General features: G+C 45.6%; 10 protein-coding genes across 10 annotated transcripts; 5 read left to right on the forward strand and 5 right to left on the reverse strand.

The window, feature by feature from the left end:
- Positions 1 to 87: 87 nt before the first annotated feature.
- On the reverse strand, positions 88 to 1,950 carry DFL_004774 (uncharacterized protein; the record flags this gene model as incomplete). Its single annotated transcript, XM_067633925.1, has 8 exons — positions 88 to 150; positions 213 to 316; positions 377 to 824; positions 883 to 1,056; positions 1,123 to 1,267; positions 1,328 to 1,460; positions 1,524 to 1,830; positions 1,903 to 1,950. The coding sequence occupies 8 exons, from the start codon at positions 1,948 to 1,950 to the stop codon at positions 88 to 90; spliced, it is 1,422 nt and encodes a 473-aa protein (XP_067492046.1).
- Positions 1,951 to 2,478: 528 nt separating this feature from the next.
- DFL_004775 (uncharacterized protein) lies at positions 2,479 to 4,079 on the forward strand (the record flags this gene model as incomplete). The annotated part of the gene is made up of 4 exons (XM_067633926.1): positions 2,479 to 2,595; positions 2,666 to 3,282; positions 3,336 to 3,629; positions 3,686 to 4,079. The coding sequence occupies 4 exons, from the start codon at positions 2,479 to 2,481 to the stop codon at positions 4,077 to 4,079; spliced, it is 1,422 nt and encodes a 473-aa protein (XP_067492047.1).
- A 1,009-nt stretch (positions 4,080 to 5,088) lies between these two features.
- DFL_004776 (uncharacterized protein) lies at positions 5,089 to 6,002 on the forward strand (the record flags this gene model as incomplete). The annotated part of the gene is made up of 3 exons (XM_067633927.1): positions 5,089 to 5,397; positions 5,480 to 5,705; positions 5,791 to 6,002. 3 exons carry the CDS (start codon positions 5,089 to 5,091, stop codon positions 6,000 to 6,002), a joined length of 747 nt encoding a protein of 248 aa, XP_067492048.1.
- An 805-nt stretch (positions 6,003 to 6,807) lies between these two features.
- On the reverse strand, positions 6,808 to 8,485 carry DFL_004777 (uncharacterized protein; the record flags this gene model as incomplete). The annotated part of the gene is made up of 2 exons (XM_067633928.1): positions 6,808 to 6,871; positions 6,936 to 8,485. The coding sequence occupies 2 exons, from the start codon at positions 8,483 to 8,485 to the stop codon at positions 6,808 to 6,810; spliced, it is 1,614 nt and encodes a 537-aa protein (XP_067492049.1).
- Positions 8,486 to 9,295: 810 nt separating this feature from the next.
- DFL_004778 (uncharacterized protein) lies at positions 9,296 to 10,156 on the reverse strand (the record flags this gene model as incomplete). The annotated part of the gene is made up of 2 exons (XM_067633929.1): positions 9,296 to 10,040; positions 10,110 to 10,156. 2 exons carry the CDS (start codon positions 10,154 to 10,156, stop codon positions 9,296 to 9,298), a joined length of 792 nt encoding a protein of 263 aa, XP_067492050.1.
- A 1,462-nt stretch (positions 10,157 to 11,618) lies between these two features.
- Positions 11,619 to 12,430, forward strand: DFL_004779 (uncharacterized protein; the record flags this gene model as incomplete). Its single annotated transcript, XM_067633930.1, has 4 exons — positions 11,619 to 11,832; positions 11,911 to 12,030; positions 12,096 to 12,209; positions 12,273 to 12,430. 4 exons carry the CDS (start codon positions 11,619 to 11,621, stop codon positions 12,428 to 12,430), a joined length of 606 nt encoding a protein of 201 aa, XP_067492051.1.
- Positions 12,431 to 13,043: 613 nt separating this feature from the next.
- DFL_004780 (uncharacterized protein) lies at positions 13,044 to 15,100 on the forward strand (the record flags this gene model as incomplete). The annotated part of the gene is made up of 5 exons (XM_067633932.1): positions 13,044 to 13,098; positions 13,166 to 13,179; positions 13,256 to 13,305; positions 13,365 to 13,536; positions 13,595 to 15,100. 5 exons carry the CDS (start codon positions 13,044 to 13,046, stop codon positions 15,098 to 15,100), a joined length of 1,797 nt encoding a protein of 598 aa, XP_067492052.1.
- A 178-nt stretch (positions 15,101 to 15,278) lies between these two features.
- DFL_004781 (uncharacterized protein) lies at positions 15,279 to 20,819 on the reverse strand (the record flags this gene model as incomplete). The annotated part of the gene is made up of 18 exons (XM_067633933.1): positions 15,279 to 15,365; positions 15,431 to 16,466; positions 16,533 to 16,717; positions 16,784 to 16,979; positions 17,048 to 17,280; positions 17,336 to 17,632; positions 17,688 to 17,754; positions 17,812 to 18,172; positions 18,237 to 18,301; positions 18,380 to 18,540; positions 18,603 to 18,681; positions 18,746 to 18,844; positions 18,902 to 19,083; positions 19,137 to 19,264; positions 19,333 to 19,664; positions 19,728 to 19,993; positions 20,063 to 20,641; positions 20,715 to 20,819. 18 exons carry the CDS (start codon positions 20,817 to 20,819, stop codon positions 15,279 to 15,281), a joined length of 4,458 nt encoding a protein of 1,485 aa, XP_067492053.1.
- Positions 20,820 to 21,333: 514 nt separating this feature from the next.
- DFL_004782 (uncharacterized protein) lies at positions 21,334 to 22,385 on the reverse strand (the record flags this gene model as incomplete). Its single annotated transcript, XM_067633934.1, has 2 exons — positions 21,334 to 21,934; positions 22,006 to 22,385. The coding sequence occupies 2 exons, from the start codon at positions 22,383 to 22,385 to the stop codon at positions 21,334 to 21,336; spliced, it is 981 nt and encodes a 326-aa protein (XP_067492054.1).
- A 554-nt stretch (positions 22,386 to 22,939) lies between these two features.
- On the forward strand, positions 22,940 to 24,758 carry DFL_004783 (uncharacterized protein; the record flags this gene model as incomplete). Its single annotated transcript, XM_067633935.1, has 3 exons — positions 22,940 to 23,123; positions 23,190 to 23,758; positions 23,817 to 24,758. The coding sequence occupies 3 exons, from the start codon at positions 22,940 to 22,942 to the stop codon at positions 24,756 to 24,758; spliced, it is 1,695 nt and encodes a 564-aa protein (XP_067492055.1).
- Positions 24,759 to 24,896: the final 138 nt, after the last annotated feature.

Raw genomic sequence — 24,896 nt, forward strand, 5'->3', positions numbered from 1 at the left:
ATTGTTCGCCTGGACTTCCACTTGTAAAAGCTGTTTCACAAGTTGGAGTCAAGGGGAGGATTAAATAAGGTGACTGTCTTAATTAACTTAATTCCCTTGCTGGGCACCATCGGTATCAAAGGCCTTTTGCCTGGCAGTTCGCGAGTTCCACTGTATTATAGAAATAAGCTTTTTAGACGTGACCTCGTTGAAATGATAGAGGAGCAACTTACTTGAAGAGTCCTACTCAAACTATCAAACCAATCGCCCTGATGGGGCTTCGACTGGATAAATGCAAATGGGAACCTCGATGCTGCAATTGTAACATAATCGCCTTCTACACCCATTGTTAGCCGTAAATCCGCCATAATCAACGAACATATGAACAGGCACATACGATGCAATTCAACCCTCTCCTTCCCGTCAAAACTCGCCCACGCTGTCGTCCTCGCATCATAAGGTACGGCAACCCTAATAACCATCGAATCCGGCAAAATAATCGGTCTAAAACTCAGCGAATGCGCACAAATCGGACTGACCAGCATCACTGGATTATCCGGGTGACTTAAACTTCCACCAGCGGCTAATGAATAAGCCGTAGATCCAGTCGGTGTGGCGATGCATATACCATCTGCCTGTACTGATGTTAAATGTTCATCGTCACCGAATAATTCGGTTGACGAAAGAGTAGCGTTAGGACCACGGTCGACTACTAGTTCGTTTAGAACGGTGAAAGACTTTTCGGGCTTGTGTGTTGGTTCTTCATCTTCACGCTCGCAGATTTCGTGGCAAATGTCACGGTTGCGGTCTTTGTGGTTTGCGCGCATGACTGTACATTCGAATCTCTGTTTCTTCTATTAATTTTCCTTGTAATATATGTAATGTGTATGGTGGGCGGCAGACCATTCTCAAGCTTATGGTTATTCCAACGTGGTAGGCGTCTCGTAGTATGCTCTTGAATTTCCCAAAATCGAACTTCGTGAGGAACCCGAGTGATCCAAGAGAGAATGATATGACGGGTGGGACGATTTTCTGGAATAGCCAGCTAGTGTATAAAACTGTGCCATCTCCTCCAAGCTAGATGTACCATTCAATTAGTTGAGATAATATCACCAGCATCGGAGACCCACCTCAAATACGTACAGAAATAACGAGGTCAAAAAGATGAGGGTGTTTGGTACAGAACTCCGGTGTCCAGTAGCGTATTCGGTCACCAAAGCTCGCCGATTTTGCAACTAGACCTTTAATGTCCATCGTTGGGTTTTCTTCTAGTATGTCTTCGATATATCTGATATCCCACTGATTAGTAAACCCTTTAGACTTTCGTAGTCGTGACAATGCCCCTTACATTATAAAATCGTTGAACTCTGTTAACAGCCACTCCAAGAGTTCTTTATGATGCACAATATTCTCCTTATTCTGTGTCTTCGCCACTACTACAATCCTCAGATTCTTCTTTGGAAGCTTCATCTTCAAACTCCCTATACCAAAAAATTAGCCAATAGCCCTTCCACCTTAAAGAAGCAGAGGGCGTAACCCATTACCAAGATGTTTACTCAATTCCCTAACCCCAAACGCCATATCCGACAACTGCTTTTTTGTCAGGATCCTCGATGCTCCTTCCTCCACAGCCCGTTCGCCCACAAACCCATCCACACAATGAGCCGCAATGGGATCCGCCAACTTCTGCGCATAGGCGATATTACCCAACTTCTGCGCCTCTAGCATTTCGTGCACGAAGCACGAACTGGTGGTAACATGGTGCGAATCGACCATACTGGACTTTCGCCGTTTGTTGACTTGGATCGCTGGGTCGAAGAGGACTTCGAGGGAATGAGAGCGGGCGTTTGCCTGGATTGATTGCATTGTTAGTTTGGTCGTTGGAAATTAGTTTTGTATGACATGATGTATGATGTCACTTACGTCGAGCGTGCCGACATCGTCGCTATCGTCGTCGCTGGACTTAGCCATTGTGAGTATTTTCGATATCGCTGCTTATAGTGCTAGGTGCCGTCGTTTGGAGTAACCGAAGGGTTCAATTGTGAATTATTACGGGAGAAGATGGTAGTGAATTCGAATTCAAGAATTGGTATGTGCTTGTCCCACATACATCCGAATTATTGCAGGACCGCCGCAACGGGCCGAGAGATGCCTTGATAACAGCGTACGGGATCCAGATACGACTTCGGGCTCATGCGCCAGAGAGCTCGAGCAGTCGCGATTACTCGGCCGTATTATCCCGTCTAGGGGAGTAAGTCCAGTACCAGTGTAATTTACATGTAATATAATCGTGACGTCTCTCATCCACTCCCGTGTTGGTGTTGCATCCTCCCGGTATCGGCTTGGCTCCCGGGATATCCATGTAAGCACCACCGGGACCCACATATAGGGAATTGCCATGATCCCGGGCGCCGTCTTCAGAAAATGCCAAATTTCTGTCGCCCGAAGAATTCAATCGTTCTTGTGATTCCTTCTATTATGCAATCCATCCTGCGATAAATGCTGCAACCACCTCGCCTGACCGTCTGGTCGTCCATCGATGACCTTAAACATCTAAAATCACTGCTTTACGACCAAAATACCGACTATGATGGCCGACCGCAGGCTCTCGAAATTGTATGTTCACATTCCAATCGATGCAATCCGACATTAATATCGGTATATACTAACATTGGGAATATAATAGATTAGGGCCTGGTCATCCCGTGGCCGTCTCCCTCACGCCATAGAATCTACCTCCCACCTGACAGAATGCCTACTGAACGATACTCCGAACCAGTCAGAACTTCTGATCCGAATGTCCTACTCGACCGCCATCTGTCGCTTCGTTAATGGTCTATTAGACCCGGCGCAAAAGTCGCATTTTGCGGTATCCATGTTCAGTCTGGCTCAGGAATTAGGATTACCAGCGTCATTTGTGGATGTTAGGCATGCGGCAACACATGAGGCGCTTCCACCGTTAGGCGTGTTGAGGACGACGTGCGCAAGAGGTTTGGATTGGCTGTGGGTGAATTATTGGGAAAAGGTGGAGGTTGGGGGTGCCGTCGATACCGAGGCCGTGGGAAGGGGGAGGGAGGTTGTCGATCAAGAGAGGGTATCTAGGGTACAAAGTTTACTCGAAAGGTGGGAAAACTTGAAGAAAAGCGGACAGGGGAGATATCGGGAGGCTGTGAAAAGAAAAGAAGAGAGGAACGAGGCGAACATATGCGCGGAACTTGAGGTCATATTCAAGAAATCGGCGGGTATGGATATCTTGTTGGAAATACTTGTTCATGAACATCTGCTGGTCATGGACGATACTGGGTAGGTTATGCTCGCCCCTGGCATTCTGGATCCTGATCTGACGGCGAGACTAGGTCTATGATGTCAATTTATAAGACGACAGAAAATTGGAGGCCATTGATACAGGATCTTGATCTTCGGGTCGAAGAATTCACATCTGGTCTCTTCAATACCTTCCTCGAAGCCATGCAGGAAGTAGAAGATACAAAAGACGAGAATAAGGACGAGTTTGCAGAGTCCGAGAGCGAATACACATATCAATGGCTGGAGTTCCTGGTCGGCCTTGTCCTTAAAGGAAAACTAGCTGCCGACAGTGCTAGTCTGCTCGATGATGTTGTTTCTCGATGCATATTATCACGGAACCTTTGGTAAGTTTTATGCCATTCCCTTTCAGGTTAAGGACTATGCTCATTCATATTCTTAGGTGTCTGCGGCTGTCAGAGTACGCAATCGGGCAATCTACTCTGCTCGAGGCCAAATACTCGCAAGCATGCACAATGGCAAAGAAGCAATTGATAGCGGCTCCTAAACTAGCGTCTAATCCGATCAGCAAACATCCGACTTCTAATCTATTAGCCGCTTTAGCTACCGATAAGGATATTAGTATGGATTTGGATCGGGAACTCGAAGATTTTGAGGCGAAGCTCCGAAGTATGCAAGCACAACGTGAGCAATGGGGCTTAAACAAGAAACTTGAGGCTACGGAGAACACTAAAGCAAACGTCAATAACTCCACTCTTATAACGAACGGTAAAAGAGCGGCAAAATTCCGTAGAGTGGAAGCAGATTGGACACCGAGACCAATGGGAGTCGCGTGAGGACGGGACATCTGTGGGGTTTAGATATCATGATTGCCTTGGCACGGCGTAGCCTCGTATTTATATAGACCGGATCATCTATACAGATGTTGTACCTGGAGCACCGGGTTCGGACCTTGCAGCTCGGGTCGCACAGCATGCATAGGGGATTGTTAGCCTGGATGTCTGCAGCCGTGCTTACCAAATGGCTGTTTCAAACATCTTACATCCAATCGACGTTGGGAATTCGAACAACAGCACGACAACTGCCGTCAACCCGCCAATCAATTGAAACTTCACATTTTTCTGATGTTGATACAGCAATTGCTCAATATATTGATATCCACCGAATCCTTCAAGCCGAGAATATACGCGAATTTCTTACTATCTATCCGTCCATTCACGGTTCACAGCATGATGGATGACGAGTACAATTCGCACAGCCCAAACTTCAAACATCCATCCACAAATGCGACCAGGGTTCGGGGTCCCTGCAAAAACCTGCTTCCATTGGCTATGCAGGCGCTAATCCATGTTTGTGCCTCCCCAAACAAACCTGAAACTTGACGAAAGCAGGGTAGTAGCAGCAGAAAAGCTCGGGTAGCCATGCTGCTCTTCGATCTAACGAACAGTTAAGACCCACCGACGCTTTTGGGGCCCAATGCATCTTTTTCTCCTGAACAGTCCCCCCAAATGTAGATAGACTACTTAAGAAGACAAGTACAGTCGATCTCTCTTCATCATTCTTCTTTTGACCATAGTCTCCTTTCTCCATCGGAACATTCCTTTTCCTCAATCCCTTGTGACCACGGGTTCTCCAGTGTTGAATTGACGCCATCCCCGTTTACCTTCTTTAGCTTCAGTACCATTTAACCTTAGCGCATTCGCACAGCAGTACCTTATATAATACCACCCAACTGCGTCTCAAGCTTCGAAGGGAACCCGAGTTCTCCATAACCTCGAAGCTACTATACTACAACCCCCCTAACCTCCAGAACCAGATCAACTCCCCTCATAGACAATAGTAAAAATGGCAACCGCCTCCGTCCCCGCCCTTCAGGTCACCGCGGGCTCCAAATCCACCTCACCAGCCCCACCATCACCCGAAAACTCGTCTCCAACATCCACATCCCCCACCAATGACGCCCCTGTCATCGAACGTATGGGCAACCGTGCTGAACTTAAGCACACTATGCTGAAGAAGCTACGACCGCTGCCGTTACGACACGAGTGGACCTTTTGGCATGATAAATATCAAGCTGAGACGGGGTCGGGGACTGCTGGTGGGGATCAGTATGCTTCGCAGTTGAAGGAGTTGGCGAATATCAGCACAATTCAGGTATGCGGTAAAATTCTTGATTTTTTAGTATCGTAGGCTTCAAGTTTGAGAGTATAAGATGTTAATTGACGGTGGTGTACAGGACTTTTGGCAAGTCTATAACAACACTGACTGGGAATCCCTCAAACTGCGCGATTCATTCTTGTTGTTCAAGAAGAACGTCAAACCGATCTGGGAAGACCCGAGAAACAACAAGGGCGGTGCGTGGACGTTTAGGATATCGAAAACTAGCAACACGTCCTTGGAGTTTTGGAAGTCTATCTTGTTGGTGGCTATTGGCGAGCAGTTACAGGAGGTCGTCGAGAAAGGTATTTTTCCAGTTCCCTAGTTAATCAGTGATAATATTTAGCCCTTTCTTTTGTTGGAATAATAAACTAATGGCTGGGTTTAAAGGCGACGACATCTGCGGTGTTTCTATGTCCGTTCGTTTCAATTCGCATTTGATCTTGATCTGGAACCGTGATGGGTCGAATCAAAAATCCATTGACGCCATCCTCGCGAAGGTCTTGGAGAGCCTGCCGGCAGAAATGAGACCTGCTCAACAAAATTACTATTATAAGAAGCATAGCGAGCATAAGGGCTACAAGGCCTTGGATAGCAAGTAGGTTTTTCTCTAGAGAAAGGTTGATAAGAGAAAAAAGAGCGTTAGTAGTGCATAGCTCCGAGCGTTTCGGTCTACCGTCGAGTCTCTTTTTTTTTTACTTTTTGTTACCCGGCTTTTTTTTTTTTTTTACTTTTTCATGGATGGGTGTAAATGCTTTTTACTCTGCGGTTCGATTCGAAGCTGGTATCGTGGGAGCCTATCTATTATATGAGGCTGGGTATCGGGATTGAAACTGTTGTTCCCTTTCGGCGCTTTAAATTGCATTTACGGTCGACCAGTCTAGCTACCAGCTTTTCATCAAAAAGCGACTTTCAACGTTGACTCCTACATTCCCATTTTTGTCATTATACCTTCCGTTTACCTGTACATTGTTATCACGATAGCTTCTTTTGGCTTTAAAGGCAGCGGTTTGAGTTGCCGGTGGAGGGGAATATACGAATATACCCTTTAGCCCTGGATTTTCGTGACACATCGAGAGTAGATATCATTTAGCTAGCTTGGTGTCGACGTGTCACAAAGGGTTTTACAGTCTGCGAAGAACGTTAACTCGAACCCAGAGACCACTAAAAATCTTCTAATGCAATACTCCCTCCAATCCCAGGAATAATCCCACCATCAAAGAATCTATCCTATTACAAAAATATTTTACATACGAAGGATCTCTGATCAACGTCTTTTCAAAAGACACCCACCCAAAAGCAAAGCAAGTTATAAGAAATATATATGTCATCATTCACCAAAAAAGACGGTATGAGAAAAAACAGGCATTACATAGTATATTTAATATAACTCCATATTGTCTAGATTTAATGCTGACCGACTTCGCGAATTTTGCATTTCCATCCGGAGTTCTTCTCCAAAAGTGGCAGACTACAATCACCAAGTTAGTATGAGGCTCAAATATAAAATGAATGGCTCGAAGGAATTGTCTTACCTAGCTCCTAGACACCACCCTAGCTCATTACCCTTAATCTTCTTCGCAATCTTTACCTCTCTATGTAATGGCATCTCATAACCAGTGTGCAATAACGCCAACTGGAAGTTCAAATCAAGACAATGCTCCGGCCTATCCCTCAACTCCTCAAGTGCACCCTTAACAGCCGAAAACATCGTCCATCCGCTCTCGCCTTCGCAAACCTTGGCAGCTAGGTCTCTCAGCTCTTCGAGTGTAAAGCTGCTAGGCATACCAAGTGGCTGTGTTCGATCATAAAAGTACGAAAAGATATAAACATCCTCCCGGGCAAATGTCTTCGCCAAAGAAGGCTGGTGGATACCATTGAAGGAGCAAGGGGCGAGTTTGCAATCTTCATCTTTGTGGAGGATGGATTCTGCAAAGCTACGGCAGAGTGGAGCGGCGGAATGTGGTGGTCCCGTCATGTTGACTTTGATACCATCGACTTCGACTTCTCGCCACATTCCCGGAGCGATACAGGGGTTGAGAATGGGACGGGAGTTATCGATTGGACTTTCGCCGAATTTGGCTGAGAGAATGGCTTTGTGGACTGCCTTGCGAGCTTCGTTAAGACCGTACCCGAGGTGGGAGTGTTGGTACAGGTCGAAGGAGCGGCCGCCGAAGTCGAGATCGTAGTGATGGTCACCGGGGGCGAGGATTTCAGGCATACCACCTCCCTTGATTGGGAAAGTGGGTTCGAAGACGATCTGGGTGGAAGCACCGCCAAGATCGAAAACGGCGGCCGTGGGAGACCTATCGGGTCCACCGATCTTGCCGAGGAGGTAATTTGTAGTAATCCATGCGTAGACACCTTCGTCGCTACCATCCATGACTGCAACTCCATTGCCTTCAACGACGGGGAAGGGGTATTTGGTCTCTAATCTATTCCTGACGGCGGCCAAGATGGCATCACTCTTTTCTGCTCCGAGTAATCGCAGTCCTGCCGTTGCTTTGACAGCTACCGGTGTGCAAGCCTTGTATTTCTCCGGAACTGTAGTAACGGCGAGGTCCATGAGTTCATCCAAGCTTCGTGCTGCGGCCTCGGGGTCGCTGCTGTAACTCGAAAGGCCACCCTTGATCATCTTGAAACCCTCGTTCTCCAACTCAGGTGTAGATGTGCAAGTATTGAATCTGTATACGTGTATCCTCGACCCACTGCTCCCCGCATCAATCATCAACACATATCTCGTGCATGATGGATCATTCTTCTTAGCACTCGACCCACCAGCAGTCGACGGAGCACCGGGTATCACGCTGCTAACACGAGACTTCGAGCCTCCAGACAGGAAGTAAAGTGCCAGCAGCACAAAACTTAGCACTGCTGCAAATTTTATGTATCTCGACCTCGCCGATTGATTCATGGTCGTTGGATGCATGGAGGAGCTCAAGACTGAGTTCCGATACGAGGCGCGTTCGAAGGGGTCGTCAGTTGCGACGGAACGGGTGCGGTTGTGTGTTCTGCCAAAGATGCTCCAGTCGTTGCTGTTACCGTTGTTCTGGCTGATACTGGTGGATCGTCGTCGGGCGGACATGTATATGTGTGGAAGGTCGACACAAAGGACACGCGAGCGAGAAACAAAGCTACACTCGGTGGCTGTAGCTTGGACGGCGAGGGATGGAGAAGAACGAAGGGACGAGGCTCCACAGGACCCCGATCGAGATGTGTACGTCGGTACTAGCAAAAAAAGAATTTCAGGTCAGGAATGCTGCTTTGCTTTGATATTCTTGTGAAAGGGGGTTCTCCAGAGCATTGAGGCTGGCAATTTCACATGAGCACAGTACATACAGGCTAAACTTCGACACGTAGAGGTGGTATACAATGGCGATGAGGACAGTTATGAGAACTGACCAGACCACCGGGAGTTCGAAATAGACCAGCAGGGACAGTGGCAGCGCGACGAAGAGAATGAGGAAGAAGAGAGGTTTATTGGAGACTTTTCTTCTCGGGGCATTTCTGCTAACTTGGGTGCAATCTCCTTCTCAAAGCGCTCTCGCTTGCTTCAGGGGATTTCTGAGCTCAAATAGAGCTAACCGTCCCGGGCGGTGGTCCCCGGTATGTCTCAGGGCTCAGGGGCAGCTCTATAACATGTCCCCGTGGTAGTTTACAAAATATATTCAAAAAGTCGGATTCGAAGCTGAAGTTAAGTGTCTCGCTTGGTGCCATAGCAGATACCATTGAAAATGCAAATACATTTATCTACTTAATCTAAGTACTTAAGTAAGTACTTAATATTCCAGGTACCAAAAATATCTACTACTCACTTAAATAAGTGGGTAGTCTCGGCAAGTAGGTCAGCAAATACTAGCTTTCGAGGACAGGCTTAGAATCCTTTGTATAAAATTCATTCGTCGTTTTCCTCGGGATCAACCCCGGCCTGATCTTCAACTTCTTCTCCTTCTCCTTCTCCTTCTCCATCTCCATCTTCCTTCTTCTCTCCTTCTTCTTTCTTTTCGCCCTCTTCCTTCTTTTCCTCAGGCAAATTTGATGGCTTTACCACCGAGATCGACGTAATTTCTGGTCCCGTTGTCATTGTACCGGTGCCCGAGCATGAGCCATCAGGCACCAGTAAATGGTATTTGGGAGGGATGTATCCTCCACAGCACTCATCCGGACAGGCGGTCGTGATTGTGGTAGTCCTAGGTGGGGCCTTGAGGCAATCGCAATTGTAGGCGATTAAAGGTTGGTCCACCTGGCATTTCTTCTCTCTCGGGCACTCAGGCTTGCTTGCGTCGCACTTCTTCATAGCGGTAACAGTCGCTACGGGTGGACATGTAGAGTATGGGTCTTCTCCCTTGTCGCTTGGGATTGGTTCTTTGGTTGTGAGTGAAGCTTTTGTGGCTTCGCACGACGATACTGTCTTCATAACAGTGACCGTTTCAACGGGTCCTTCGAGAACTTGTGTCATTGTGGTGGTGGATATTACTGTTGTTCTTCTAGTTTCCGAGACGGTCCATGGTCTAGTGCTCGTTATGGTACTCGTTGTTGAGTATGTGGTCCTCTCGGTGATTGTTTTAAATTGTGTTATAGTTCTGGTGATAGTCGTACTCCTTTCCCTACCCCTTTGAGCTGCGACCGATGGAATGGCACTATATTCAATATAACTTAGTCTTATTGAACCTATTAAATTTAGGGAAGTTTGTGTAGTGGTATCATACCTAGACGCCAATAGAAGGACGGACAGTAATCCAGTTGTGAGCTGCATCGTGATATATAAATGAATGTGATATAATATCCAAACGAATGTATTGTCGAACGTTAATGAATGACGTCGACCCTGCAAGCAATCCTAAACTCAGAAACAAAGAAGGAATGACCGTGAAATTGAGAAATACCGTCGGTGGCGTTTACGAACGTCCCTCCCCTCCCTCTCCTCTTTATACTTATCCCCAGTCCCCATGTGGAGCCAGCATCCACTGTATTCAAAAGCGAACGATTTACGAGACAATGACAGGTGCAACAGCCGCCTTCGGCATATATCATGCGAGAGAAGCAATTCTACTTCGCCCTTTTTGCATATATTGTATTTGAGTTATTATCATCAATTTGTGTTGACAACGTAGTTGGATCAAAGGTCGCCTCTGGGCACGCCCTAAATGCGGCTACTCGAGGCTAGATAGATGGCATTTTAGCAACCACTGTTAGCGAAGGTGTCCCTTGGCCACAGCTTATTTTCTGTGATGGTAACCCTGTGTTCTCGTTAAAGCATCATGCAACCTTGTAGAGTGTCTGGCTTGTTTCCTTGGCCGGTGATTCCTGGGGTATCGATGCGGATTGTCGTTACCGCTTGCTATTTCTTTGTAGGGCTTCCCGAATGGGGTCTGCTTCTCGACAATTGGAAGTGCCACTTGTTGCGATTTTGTTTCTTGAGCATGGCGGACATGTGCAAGTTTTCATTTGGTTATCGGGGATATCTGGGGTCCAGATGTTTCCAGGTTTCGTTTTGATTGAGATTTTTTAATGGTGATTGGTTTAATTCCTTTTGAACTGTCTAACTGCTTCTTTTTTAAATACTCTAACTAGCAATATTATAGAGCAACACCAAAAAGGAGTAGTACTTAGGGTCGAAACTTGGCGCTTGTGATACTTGAGTTAATATGTCATGGGACGAGTTCAAATTCGAGGTCCAGACGGACCATGGAATTCTCCATTTCCTATGATTCGACCAACTTCTCGATTATCAAAACCGAAAACATCACAGCTTAACCCGCAGACTACTGCTCCTGACCAGAGTTAGTATGCTAATTTTCTTGTCCAACCAAACATGCATTCTATGCCCATCTTTTTACAATCCGCCCTCCTACAAGCGAGGGTCTGGACATTTCGGTCCAAATTCGCCAATTGATTGGTGAAGCGGGATCGATATCGGTTGGGTGTCGAACACTGCATGCAGTTTGCAGGTGATTTACATTCCAACCTCCTGCAAGTTTCAAAATTTAGTAAAGATTTCAGGCTCTGGCCTATTGAAAAAAAAGTCGCTTCCGCATTTATTGCCATTGTACGTAGTACAAAGTCTTTGGGATTCGGTATATATATCTTGTGTCTGGCGTCACTGAAGGTCTAAATTCCGTCAGGCCTTTGTAACGAATCGCATCTAGTGCCTGATAATACACTTACGTAACCAGCGCGCGGTATAATATATATATAATATACCTCCATCTTACACTATGAAATTTCCATCCGTCGTCATTGGAGCCTCATTCTTGGTAGGGGCACTAGCTTTGTCCCGTTCCGGTGACACCCTCGAGATCCAGAATTCCAACTCCCCACAGCGTGGAGAGATCTCTCAAGACATTAAGTCGAGGAAACTAAAGAATGCGAAACCTAAGAACCGAATCGACGTATTTACCAAGCCAAGGTCATGCTCCAACCAGGAATGGTGTAAGCCTTTATTCCTGTTGCTCCACAATCCCCTGTTACTCTGTTATATTTGATGGTCTCTAATTCACGGAGGTTTAGTCTGCGAGGATAGCGATCGATGCAGATACTGTAACGGAATGTGCAAGATTGAAGATGGAAAGGATTATGGGAAATGCGTCGATGTTCCCCGGCCGCCTTCCTGCTCCAAGCAAGTTCAGTGTATGATTGTCCACTACTACCCTAGTGTTAAGAATATAATCAACTAACGAACTATTTTTGAATAGACTGCGATAGTTTTATCCATTGCGCGGACTGTGATGGTATCTGTCAAATAGAGGACGGCGAAGAAACCGGCATCTGTGTTGATAAGCCGAAGAAATGTACCGATCACTATACAGGTAAGATTAGATTTTTAAATATTTTAGATAAGCAAAAGAAATTAATTGGAATGTCATTTATAGACTGTAAAACGTCTGAGGACTGCGGATTCTGTGGAGGAATTTGCGATATCCTTGAGGGAGAGCGGTACGGTCTCTGTGTCGGTAAGGAAGAGATGTTGGAGGATCTGGATACGACCCAGAGTTCAACAAGCAAGATTGTGATCGTGATAACGGAATAGCTGGCTCTTCCGAACCCATTTTTTCACCCTACTTGCAAAGTTTTGTTTCTTTTGACACTACTTATGCAAAGCTATCATGTAGATTTATATCAGTGTTGTTTTTGTTGTACTTTGATGACATTGAATTTCAAGATGTATGAGAAGCAGTTTTCTTTGTCCTCTATTTCTGGGGATTCGACATTGTTAAAAAGGAATCTAGACATCCGCGATATGTCTATGTGAAGTGTATTTATAGTCCGGATGTCTTATTCATATATCATGATTGGAGCACACGGCATCCCGGGGGACTCTGGGCCGGGCGGACCTCGGGGCGTTTGCTGACCCGAAAGGCAAATAGCGCAGAAGCCAACTGAAGTTCATCGAACGAACCTTATAACTCTCCAACAGACCGGCTTCCAAGTTCGCAAGCGCGCGGCCATCCAAGTCGTCGTACGCCATCCTGTGCGATAACTCCTTAAATAGGCCACGTAACCAGCTTTCCAGAGACTCGTTTCCCCCCATATATCACCGTCGGCAATACTCCAAACTCAAAGTCCAAACTTCCAGCTCTAGCTTCCGTAGTTCGCATACAACAACCGTCGCTACAGCTTAACTCGGGCGCTACGGCTTCGAAATGGGAAGCACCGGCGAAAGACTCGTACAGTTGTACGTATACGACCTTAGCCAAGGTATGTTTCTTCACTGCTGTTATAATTTGATTTTAGTCCTTTCGTAACTAACATGGCGATATCATAGGTCTTGCTCGATCGGTACATATACCCTCTCTTCGTATTAAGCTTCGATATTACATATTGCGGGCGGAAACTGATATTTACCGGAAGCTAGCTTTCGCCCATGCTGCTGGGTCGCCCTATTGATGCAGTTTACCACACCAGGTAGCATTACTCGAGCGATTGCTTGTTCTTATGCAATAAGTTAACACCGAAATATACAGTATTGTTATCGACGGGGTAGAAATATATTTTGGAGCTGGTATCCAACGTTCATATCCGGGACAAACACACCATGGTGCCCCGATGGAAGTCATTAACCTTGGACACACGGCTCTTCCTAGCGATGTCATTACCGAATTTCTTGAGTCCATGAAAGAAATATACAAGCAGGAGGTAAGCCGTGGAGCCGTCGATTCGTCAAGAAGATATTTAAACTAATGCTATACCGTAGACATATGACCTATTCATGCATAACTGCAATAACTTCACCGACGATTTCGCCAAATTCCTCGTCGGTCGTGGAATCCCTTCACACATAACTTCTCTCCCTGCCGATGTCCTTTCCACCCCCTTTGGCCAACAGATTAGGGCACAGCTCGAGGGTGTGATGAATCCAATAACCCAAGCACCCTCTGTTGATGAGCCACCTCTTCGTTCCAGCGATCCTCCAACTCTAGTGTCTAGCAGCGCTTCCCAGCCGTACGCTGGTGTCCGTGTAGCGTCGACTTTATCTGATTTCGACCGTATCATGTCCTCTGCTGCTTCCAAAGCCGCAATCGTCTTCTTTACTAGCGCTACCTGTCCGCCTTGCCGAGTCGTCTACCCCCACTTCGAACAAATAGCCGAAGAATCCGCCGGAAAAATCGTGTTCGTCAAAGTTGACGTTTCCAAATCCTACGACATTGGTTCAAAGTACCAGATTCAGGCTACGCCTACATTCATGAGTTTTATTCGTGGCGAAAAGTTTGAAGAATGGAGTGGAGGACATCCGGGGACATTGAGGGCAAACGTCAATATGCTTATGAGTGCGACTTATCCGGCACACCCACATGAGAGCTTGAGGTTACCGGTGTTTACGTCCGCGGCCCTGCAGATGCCTGTTAAGTACACGCGCCAGTTGCCGATGGACAAAGTACTGGTTAAGCTTGGGACGGTGGGTACGGACGAGAATATTGTAGCAATGAAGGATTTCATTACTACGAAGCAGAAGCAGGGAGCTATCGAAGCTAGGGTCCCGGATTTGCAGAAGTGGTCCAAGTTTCTGCAGTCGAGTTTCCAGGAATTGCTGCCAGAGACGCTCTTCCCTGTCATTGATATATTCAGGTTGTCATTGACAGATCCCAGAGTATCTGCTTTCTACGCCGAGGAAGCGAAGCATGCTACGATTGAGGCGCTGCTAGATACAGCTCTATCCGCAAAGGGCATTTACCAAGTAAAACTGGTAACACTTCATGCTATTTGTAACCTCTTTTCGACAAAGCTATTCCCACCATCTCTTACGAAAGCGCCTTTAGTCACTCTTATCCTTGGATTGGTTACGAGTTGTTTATTGGATGAATCGCATCCGCAACTGAGAGTTGCTGCCGCGGGATTGATATTCAACCTCGCATCCTTCAACCAGAAGTTCAGAACCGAATCTGCTTCAACTGTGGTAGACAGGGAGGATTCGATATCCGAAGATGATCAAATACAGCTACTAGCGGCCATTGTAGAGTCCATAGATCAGGAAAAGGAGAGCACGGAAGCTCTAAGAGGACTGTTATTGAGTCTGGGGTTAATTGTGTATGGAGCAAAGATTGATGGGGAAGTTTTGGAATTGGCGGGAGTTTTGGAGGCGGCAAGAATCGTGGGAGAGAAAGGAAAGAAGTCAGAGAAGATGTTATTGGGAGATGATGGGGCAAGGTTGTGTTTGGAGATTGGGGAAGAGCTGTTGACGAAGGGGCTACGGAAGCCGTAGCTATTTTAGGGCATAGTTACGAGTTAGAAGTTTTGAAATCTGGTGATTTCGTAGCAGGCATTGGTTTTTGGGTTTTACTAGGAATTCATATCATTAGCTCCAGTTGAATCATTTTATCTGTTTCCATAGTTGGATCTATAGAGGATATATCTTGTCTATGAAACCAATTCGGTATCTATTATTGAATACCACCGTTCTGTCGAACGTATTCATACAGCACCACCGCAGCTGCCGTTTGGACATTCATAGATCTCGTTTCACCAAACTATTCACATCTCGTCAGCATGGCTCATAAACACAAATACTCAAGAAATTGTCGAGAAAACCTACTTGCTTAACCTCCACACAAATATCCATCTCCACCAGTAACTCAGGAGGAATTCCCGTTTTCTCAGCACCAATAACCAGCACTATCTTCAACGGGAACACAAAATCCTTGGTACCGAGTATGATACTCCGATCCGTCTGTTCAATCCCCACAATCGTATATCCATCCTGTCTTCTTTTCGCCAATAAATCTCTGACTTCCTGCTTCTTTACCTCTTCAATAGGCAACCAATGCTCTGAGGATACCGAGACAGATGTAAATTCCTTCGCCTTCAACGCGGTAGCTTTGTTACCCATATACATTTTCTGAACGCCGGAGAGTTCACAGACACGGCAGATTCCGCCGAGGTTGTAATGGTTGTCGACTAGACTTGCTACGACGTCGATTTGGTGGGCTTGTCGTCGGGTGGAGTGACGGGATTGAAATGCATCTTGACGGGAAAGAAGACTTTTGATGTCCCAGTCGCCGCCTTTGGTTTGTATTGGACCGGTTGTTGAGGATTGGGGTTTATCAGTCGTTTCTTTGGGGTTGGTCGAAGAGGCAAGCTCGGCGAAGGGAGGAGGGTTAGCTCCAATTGGTAGGTAATGTGTTTTCGTATCCGCAGCGAAGGATGCGAAGTCTTCAGCAAAGAAGAGTGGGACGATATCTCCGCCTCCGTCACAGCATATGTAGCTCCCCGCTAAAACTCCTACAAGTGAAAAGTCTTGAATGGGATTAAATGAATCCGTAGGCGACGGTACCATAACCTTTCGGTACGGAGTGTCCATTATATAGTCGTATATACTCTTGAACATTGGGTTTTCGATGAGAGCAGTATATCCAAGTTTCGTAGCTTCTTCGTATAGCTTTGGGATTAGTTCTGCACCTTCGTGGCGGATTGTGACTTTGTTGGAGGTTGCGCAGGGGAGAGCGCGAGTCACTAGCTCTGTGAAGAATTGTTCTTGTTCGGAGTCTTGGATGTAGACGCTGGTTAGGTAGGCTAGGCGGAGGAGGGAGACTTTGTAACTTGGAATATCGTCTTCTGTGGTTTCGAAGCGTCTGTGGTATTTCTGTTTAGTAGACTTTATGGCTTGAAGGGGGGGGGGGTTTTAATGAAAGGCTTACTCCCAAACTACGCTTCTAAGATTCGGGAATCTGAGAATACATCTGAATGCCATCCATTCCAGAAGAAATTTATATCTAGGATTAGCCTCTCTTGATAATGCCACGAATATAGCTTCAAGATGGTCATCAGCGTCGTCGTCAGTTACAAACCGTTCGAGTAGGAGAACTGCTTGAAGTTGCTGGGTCTAGAAAAGGTAAAACGATTAATTCCGAGCTTCTTCAATTTGAATGGTGATTGGGACAATAACAACCTTCTTCCACTTCTGTACAATCCTTAGGGACGTTGGGTCTTTCGGGTCGATTTCGGTCCATAGCTCAAATATCTCATCGAGGAGTGTCTTGGCCCATAGCTCTTCGATTGCATCGTCATAGTCGAATCGGGCGAGAAGGTCGAATATTCTAGCCTGCGCTATCTTTTCCTTTTCGCCATGGTATTTTTCATACGATCTAGCTAAACGTTAGCTTCGTAATCCTCTGCCATTATAGAAGCTCAAACAAAAGAAAGATATTTTTACCCCGTGGTCCCAGATATATCGTCGAAAATTACAGCCAAAGCATCCTCAACATCAAAGTTGTTATCATCCTTCTTTGGTACGCTCGGAACTAAGAATTCGTGCAGAACTTCTGTAAAACCATGTTCTCTACAGAATGTCGAAGAAGTAACGTCAAAGGCATGACATAACGCTTTCGCAAGAGCGGGGCCAAGCCCACGTCGTTTTGCCATGTGCTTTTGAATTTCCTTGCATATCTATTTATCGTCAGTTTCTCCTTGATTAGAAGGTGAGAGAGGGGGCAGTATGTACTTTTATTAATGTTGGTCCTGTGGCGACAGACGCATCGAGGATAGCTGGGTGTAGAATTATGGCTATAGCTTTGACTTGGTTTGGTTTTTGATCCCGACCTAATCGGTCTTCGTCCGCCTTTATGGCCCATTGTTGGAGGAGTTCATTGAGGTCGTCCACCATCTGCAGAGCTTCTGGGCAGGTTATTAAGATATGTTCTATGCAATCAAGGATGATCGAGAAGCCAATTCCTTCCACGTATGGTAAGACGTTAACGTGGAGAGTGATTAACACGTAGTAGCCTAGATCAGTTGGCATCTATCGACTTCGTTAACCCCTAGAATGAAAAGGGGGATAGCGTTGGAGAGGATACCTTATTTCGAGTTTTAACCATAATCTCGATTAATTCCAAGAAGCACCCAAGTACTTCGTGTAATTCCCTATAAGATATTTCATGAGTGCGGAAGTACAAGAAAACTGATGTCGATATTACTTACTTCTTCTTTTTAACCTTCTCATACACATCCTCACAAAACGACGCAGTCCGAGCCACAGTCGCATTTATAACACTAGCCGGAATCTCTCCGCATTCATGGCCCCGCATGGAACCAATGCAAAGTCGAAGATAAAGCCTTAGAGTACTCAGCAAATCGCTAATATCACCGAATCCTGCTGTCCAATTTTCGCTAATGTCTTGAAGAACTGCCATGGCGGATTGCTGGATACCAGTTCGCTCTTGTGGATCCAGGAACGGGATTAGCAGTGGGGCGTCGGGGTGCGAGGAGTGCGTCCCCTTATCGAAAATTTCCTGAAAAGTGGAAGTGACGAATTTCCGGACTTCGGGGAGATCTCGAAGAGCTATGTAATGGATATGCGTTAATGTAACCGGGTCAATCTCAAATAGTCGTCTTAAAATACGTACCTTCCACTATGTCATCGCCATACTGGAGGAGCCGTAACAGTATAAGATTGACAACTGGCCCATTTCTAAAATCGAAAATGTACAGTCAATAGTCCAATACCAATGTAGAGAATAAAGGGGAGACGGCGTAAGTTTAATGTTACCTCGAAACTTCCTCCTGATTTCCGGGAACTCTAAGAAGCGAGACTGGTTTCGGCAGTCTTAGACCTATTGCTACTACTAAGCTGTATAGGCCGACATCCGTATCATCCACGGTCTCAAGGTAGAGACGGTCTATAATCACGGTAAGTTGGGCGACGTCCAGCTATATATTATTAGAGCTATAATTCATCTCTAAAAATGGTCGTTCAACTGTTAACGGCTTACACTGAGAGTTTCAATGATGTCTCTCGTCCGCGACTCATCTAGAAGGAGTGGATGATTCCGGAGAATTTGAGATACAAGGCTATTAGAGAATGAAGCATATCAGCCAAAGCTCCAGCTCTTGTATAAATTACAGCCTAACATACCTTAATTGAACGTAGTTGGATACTACTTCAGACTTTAAACCAAGCTTCAGACATAGTAATAGGCAGATCAGTGATTTCATATCACCGCGGAGGATGTTGCTAGTTTGATCAGTACATGACAATCAACGTAGTGTTAAATAAACCAAGGGTTCATACTCAAGAGGTATATTTGCTATCTTTGCGAGCAAGGTGCCATGACGAAGGGAAAGACAGTTCCTCTGGCTCCTTGTAGTGTCAAAAATACCCTTCAAGGCGTAAAACTGTCCTGCATTTGCTTGACCCAATTGATCAAATACTGTTTCAAGAAGAGACCCTACAAGGTTTTGGAAATTCTCGTCCTACATTAAATTTTAGTTTTACCCACCAAGAATATTCGTCGATGGTAACATACTTTATCTTGGCCTATAGTGAGGATCTTTTGAACGAAAGATGCGATGGCATTTCCGGGTTCACAAACATTCGGCGCTAGAACGCTAACGTTGAAATTCGGAGTTTTAAAAACCTGTGGGAAAAGTGTTTCTGTGCAAGCCATCAGCATGTTAACAACTATCGTAAGAAAGTAGGTATTATATTGATGGGACACATACTTCGAAAGAAATCTAATGGTGATCTATCAGACGTAGCACATTCAGATTTCGTCCACCATAGAGCATCCGTATCTAATCTCAGAACGAATTCCGATAGCCGAAGAGACATATCTCCAGCGCTTGAGTTTTGGAAGCCTTGCGAAAGGAGGATGAGAATCCATATATTCGGAATGCCCATGGTATTGGCCTGTTGAATCAACCTCTCGAGTTCGGATGATGCTAGACGGAGTTGATTGACTGAATTATCCAAGGCAAGCATTTCCGTGAAAGTTATGTATGTTTTCCAGAATTCCAACTGGGAAGTTCTGTTTTTGAAATCCCATTTGAAGTTCCTAAGATACAAGTATTAGTAAATATATTCCGAATACTGGTAAAATAGGAAAGGTTGTGGTTACCGTAAGTTCAGATCGCTTGGCAGTTGTTGCAGAGTCGACCAAAGGATGTGAAGACATATTTTCTTGATTTCTCCCGATGTTTCATCCAATCCATTCAAAATGTAGTCCCAATAGCTTTCACTCTGGATGATAGAGTTTAAGTCGAAACGCTCGTTATGGCTGTCTAGAAGGCCAACCCATAGATGATACCCGGCATTCACTTGAATTTTGTGCCCTGAACGAAGGAGGGCTTCAAGATGCTTGAATATCTCCGCATCAAGTGGTGACTGGTTCCCCAACAAATTTCTATTCAGAAAGTGATTATGAATAGAATTGATTCTGCGCAATAGTCGTACTGATAGTAAAATTATGCTCTGGTCGTAGATGTATGTGGCGGATACGCACATCCTCATTAGAAGAGTGGTCAGTGTTTTTTGCTCCTGGAGAAGTAACCCGAGGTTGTCATTCGATTCCGATAATATGTCCTCTAGGAAAAGTAATCGATCTTTGGTGGCCTGAAAAATTGATACCCGTCCCTCAACGAGAAATGCATTGAGTCGAGTCTCGACCTGTGACTCCGTATTCTGGGTTTCGGCATCAACATCAAGTGGAATGATGTTTTTCTGGACACCAGAACTGTATGGATCTTCCCATAATGCGGAATAACTAGGTGCAGATGCATATATGGTTGATAGTGCCGGCCCGTATTCGTCCTTGCAGTTCAGAAGAGATAGTCTGATCAAAATCAGAGTTTCTGGGATTAGTCTCGACAAGATGCATCCCCTCAGGCGAAGCTTCTCATGGCGCTGCAAGAGCGTAACGGTATCAGACAACCTTTGTCTGAGGTCCTGAGTTTGATCCTTGGGATAGAAGGTCAAGCTATATAGCCGGTTTGCCAAGTTATCTATCTGTGGGTTATTGACACCCGTTTCGGGCTTTCCTCAAAATCTGTATTAGTTCCTCGCAGCTGATATGCGCATATGCGTTGACAACGTTGGAGGTTTTTACCTTATTTTCCGCTTGCAATTCCAGCAGATAAGCGAGAATGTCCAGTCCCTTAGAATCATCCTGCAGATTTTCGAGTAGAGCGGTGGTGCTGGGGAAGTCTGCCATTCCGTCTCGTATTGGGGGTAAGAGTCCCCGAGGCTTACAGTAATCGATTGTTAAGTCTCAGGACCCTCAGCTGGTTCATGTATCAAGGATTTAAAGGTATCTTCACTGCTATTCAAAGGTCTCGAGCGGACCTTGACGCCAGACAATGAGGTTGGAGGGTGAACTAAGCTCCAAGCTGTTGTCAAAGGCGACATTTAACAAGCAACACGGTTTGGGACCAAAATTAAATTTAACGACAACTTAGGCTTAAAATTTCGAACTTGATTTAAAATACGAAGCCTAACAGAAGATTAAGAACACAACTGTGGCTGAAATATCGATATGGGGCCACTAATTCTACTTGGATTTCGTAGATCCCTAGAATTCTTTTCGCGAGCCAAATCGTCTATGTCGACAGATCAAATGTTAGGAATAATATCTTGTGACAGTGGTGTATGAACCCCTCTATCTTACAGCTCATAAAGATACATATAAAATTATACTAGTAAGTGAACTGAAGCCGGCTAGCTACTCACTACTCAGCCTTGGTAGAACTTGTTGAAGCGGAAGCCTCTCCAGCCTCTCCAGCGGCGCTAGCCACAGGCTCCTCAACAACCTCATCGGTCTTTTCCTTAGCTGCAGACTCCTCTAATCTCTCAGCCCTCCTCTTATTAATCCAGCTTCCAAGATTTTTCCATAGCTGAAGCTTGTAATCCATGCTGTATCCCGCCGCAAGCCCACTTGTCGACACAACCACATAGACTCGAGCACCCGGATACCCATTCTTTTTGTCAATTCCCATGTTCTCCTTTTCATTCTGCCACCCAAATTTGAATTCAGTCTTCGTCATCTTCCTGCCATGTTTTGCGCGGAAGACACTTTCCCAGATCGCTTTCCCAATTAAGCAAACGGACTCTGGCCTATATTGCATACATTTCCGTTCAAGATCTGCAACCCCTTCGTCCATTTCCTCTAGGGATAGCTCGGCTTGACTGGCAGTTGGGCGGCCGACTATATTTGTTGTTCCCAGATTGAACTCAGCGGGGAGAATTTCGTCTTCTTGTGGCTTACATTGCCTTGTTGTAAGACCCCCTTTGTGTAACATTCTCCAGAACAAGTTGGACGGGTTTGCATAGCTGCCCTCCCAAAACATTGATTAACCATTCTGTCTTCCGGGTGGTATTATGAAAATTATGATATGACATACCAGTGGCCAGCTTGGGAGGTTGCAATACCAGGATTTAGCCCAATGAGCATGCATAACATGTTGTCACCTAATTGGTCCGGTACGCCTTTCAGATGGGCGTATTTCGATGGCGGGGCATATGAGCTATTCTTTTTCTTTGGGCCGCCGGGAGTCGCTCCAGGTTTATACGAAAGTGCATCCGTATACTTTCTTTTAGTTGATGCTCTTGTGGTTTCTTTCGTTTTCTCCACCGTACTCGAAGCTACTGACTCTGAAGTTGACATTGAGAATTTATCAATAGTTCCTTTAAAACTCGTGGACTTTTCCTCAACTACTGCATTGTCGGTTGTTGATATCTCCGAGCGAGATGCGGCGCTACGAAGAACTCGATTGGACGCCATTGATTAAAATATATTTTTATGCGGTGATGGAAGAAGGTATTTTGAAAACGAAGCCGTCGGCCAGTACAAGATGCATCCAAGTCCTTTATAAGGGGTTTCAAATTAAAAAGTACAGATACAAAATGAAGGGCTGAGTCAGCGGATGCGCGGACACGTGAAGGATCAATAACGAAACTTAATCAAGAATGAATCGTCGCGACTTCCCAGCAGTAACGTTATCACGCAGCATTAAGTCGAATCGGGTCCCTTCGAGGCTTTCCGGGTCCCATGCGCTTTTGGCAAACTGAGGAACTGAGCTGCAGGTTATGACTAAGCCGTGGAACCCTGTTTCTAGGCTATTCCTCTTTGGGAACTTTGTTTACGGCCGACCACAACACATCCTAAAACACCATCGCTGCTTCAGTCGACGGCGAAGCGACAGCTGCTCGACATCACTAACTTCAAGGGTGCTTGGGTATTCGCCGCCGATGATAGATACTCTTTCACCGACACCATATTGATCGATATATCCGACTCCCATACCATCATCACTGTCTCAAATATCGCACAATAAAATGGCTACGGAAGCCCGAATGCGGAGCTCTGCTTCGACCCCCTCACTCCGATCCAGCACGCCAGCGCAATTCAGAGGATACCGAGAAGTACAAGCAGCACAACAGAAATATGCGAAGACAGCAGAGCAACAGGCGGGAGGTAATGTTAAAGTTGTCGTCAGAGCCAGAGCTCTTCTTCCAAGAGGTATGAAGCTCTAAGTAACAGCTGTTACCGAACCTAATCGGACAATAAACTAACTGGTGTTTCCAGAGCTCGAAAAAGAGGCGCCATGCATAGTCGAAATGAACCCTAATACGCAATCTACAATCCTCTATGCTCCCGCCGGTGTTGACCAAAATATGAAACGCAAGTTGGAAAAGAAAGTCTTTACTTTCGACAATTCATTCTGGTCTGTCAATCCTAAGGATCCACACTATGCGGACCAAGATGATATCTACAATTGTCTTGGAGAGGAATTTCTGGATCACAATTTTGAAGGGTACCATACTTGTATATTTGCCTACGGGCAGACAGGTTCCGGAAAGAGTTACTCCATGATGGGAACAGCCGAGAAACCAGGCTTGATACCAAGGACCTGCGAAGATCTCTTCCAGAGAATAGAAAGCAGCGATGTTCCAAATATCAGCTATAGCGTCAGGGTTTCATACTTCGAAGTTTACAACGAGCATGTCAGAGATCTACTGGTTCCCCGGAAAGATACACCTTATTACCTCAAAGTTCGAGAATCGCCAACAGATGGGCCTTATATTAAAGACCTTACGGAAGTGCCGGTCAAGAGTTTACAAGAGGTTCTGAAGTATATGAAGCAGGGAGATACCGTAAGATGACCTTTTATTACATCATCTGTAAAGATCAACACTAACAAAAAAGCCATAGAGTCGTTCTGTTGCCTCAACGAAAATGAACGATGTTTCCAGTCGTTCGCATGCCGTTTTTACCTTGATCTTAAAGCAAATCTACCACGACATGGAGCGAGACGAAACTACGGAAAGGCTCGCCAGAATCAGACTTGTCGATCTTGCTGGTTCCGAAAGGGCAAAGTCCACAGAGGCTACAGGTCAACGCCTTCGTGAGGGTTCAAACATCAATAAATCTCTTACCACTCTAGGGAGAGTCATTGCCGCTCTAGCAGAATCAGGAAGCAACCCCCGCCGCAAAGAGGTTGTTCCATATCGAGATTCGGTCTTAACATACCTCTTAAAAGACTCCTTGGGAGGAAACAGCAAGACAGCCATGATTGCCTGCATCTCTCCAACCGACTATGACGAAACTCTATCCACACTAAGGTATGCCGACCAGGCAAAGAACATCAAACTACAGGCTATTATCAATCAGGACCAACGTTCCAGTGCCGCCCGCGATGCCCAGATCGAGGAAATGTCAGAGACGATCAGAAACCTGCAACTCAGCTTATCTCAGGCCACAGCTACAAAGAAACAGACAGAGACACAAAGCGCTCAGTTGGAGGAATATCAAAATAAAGTAGAACGTATGCAACAATTGATGGAGGAAAATCGCCAAGTCGCGGAATGCAAGATCAGAAGCTTGCAAACCCAGAACGATGCTTTGAAGCTACACCTGAAGCTTGCTCTAGACAGCTTGAAGAACCCAATCCCGCCAGTTCCTGATCCGGAAGACAAAGAAAATAGTATGATCTATGACGAAGAGGAAGAACAGGAAGAGGTCGATGTAGACTTGTCTTCACACCTCGAGGATCTAATGAAGGATTTGGGTAATTTTAAGAAGAAATTAGCAGATGATACTGGTAGGTTCGTAGGGAAGGTTAGATACCTTCAAGAACTACCGGTTAATTGTTAATCATATGATGGAAACTGTGTTTCCTCTTTTTTTCTTTTCGTTCCATGTATTTACGTTGGTGCATTTTCGGGACGGTTCGGAAAGGCACTCTGGAGGAGTAGGGACTTGGGTTTTTGTAATTGTCCTTGGAGTTTTGAA

The sequence above is a fragment of the Arthrobotrys flagrans genome, assembly GCF_004000055.1.
Source record: "Arthrobotrys flagrans strain CBS H-5679 chromosome Unknown unitig_0, whole genome shotgun sequence".
Classification (NCBI taxonomy): domain Eukaryota; kingdom Fungi; phylum Ascomycota; class Orbiliomycetes; order Orbiliales; family Orbiliaceae; genus Arthrobotrys; species Arthrobotrys flagrans.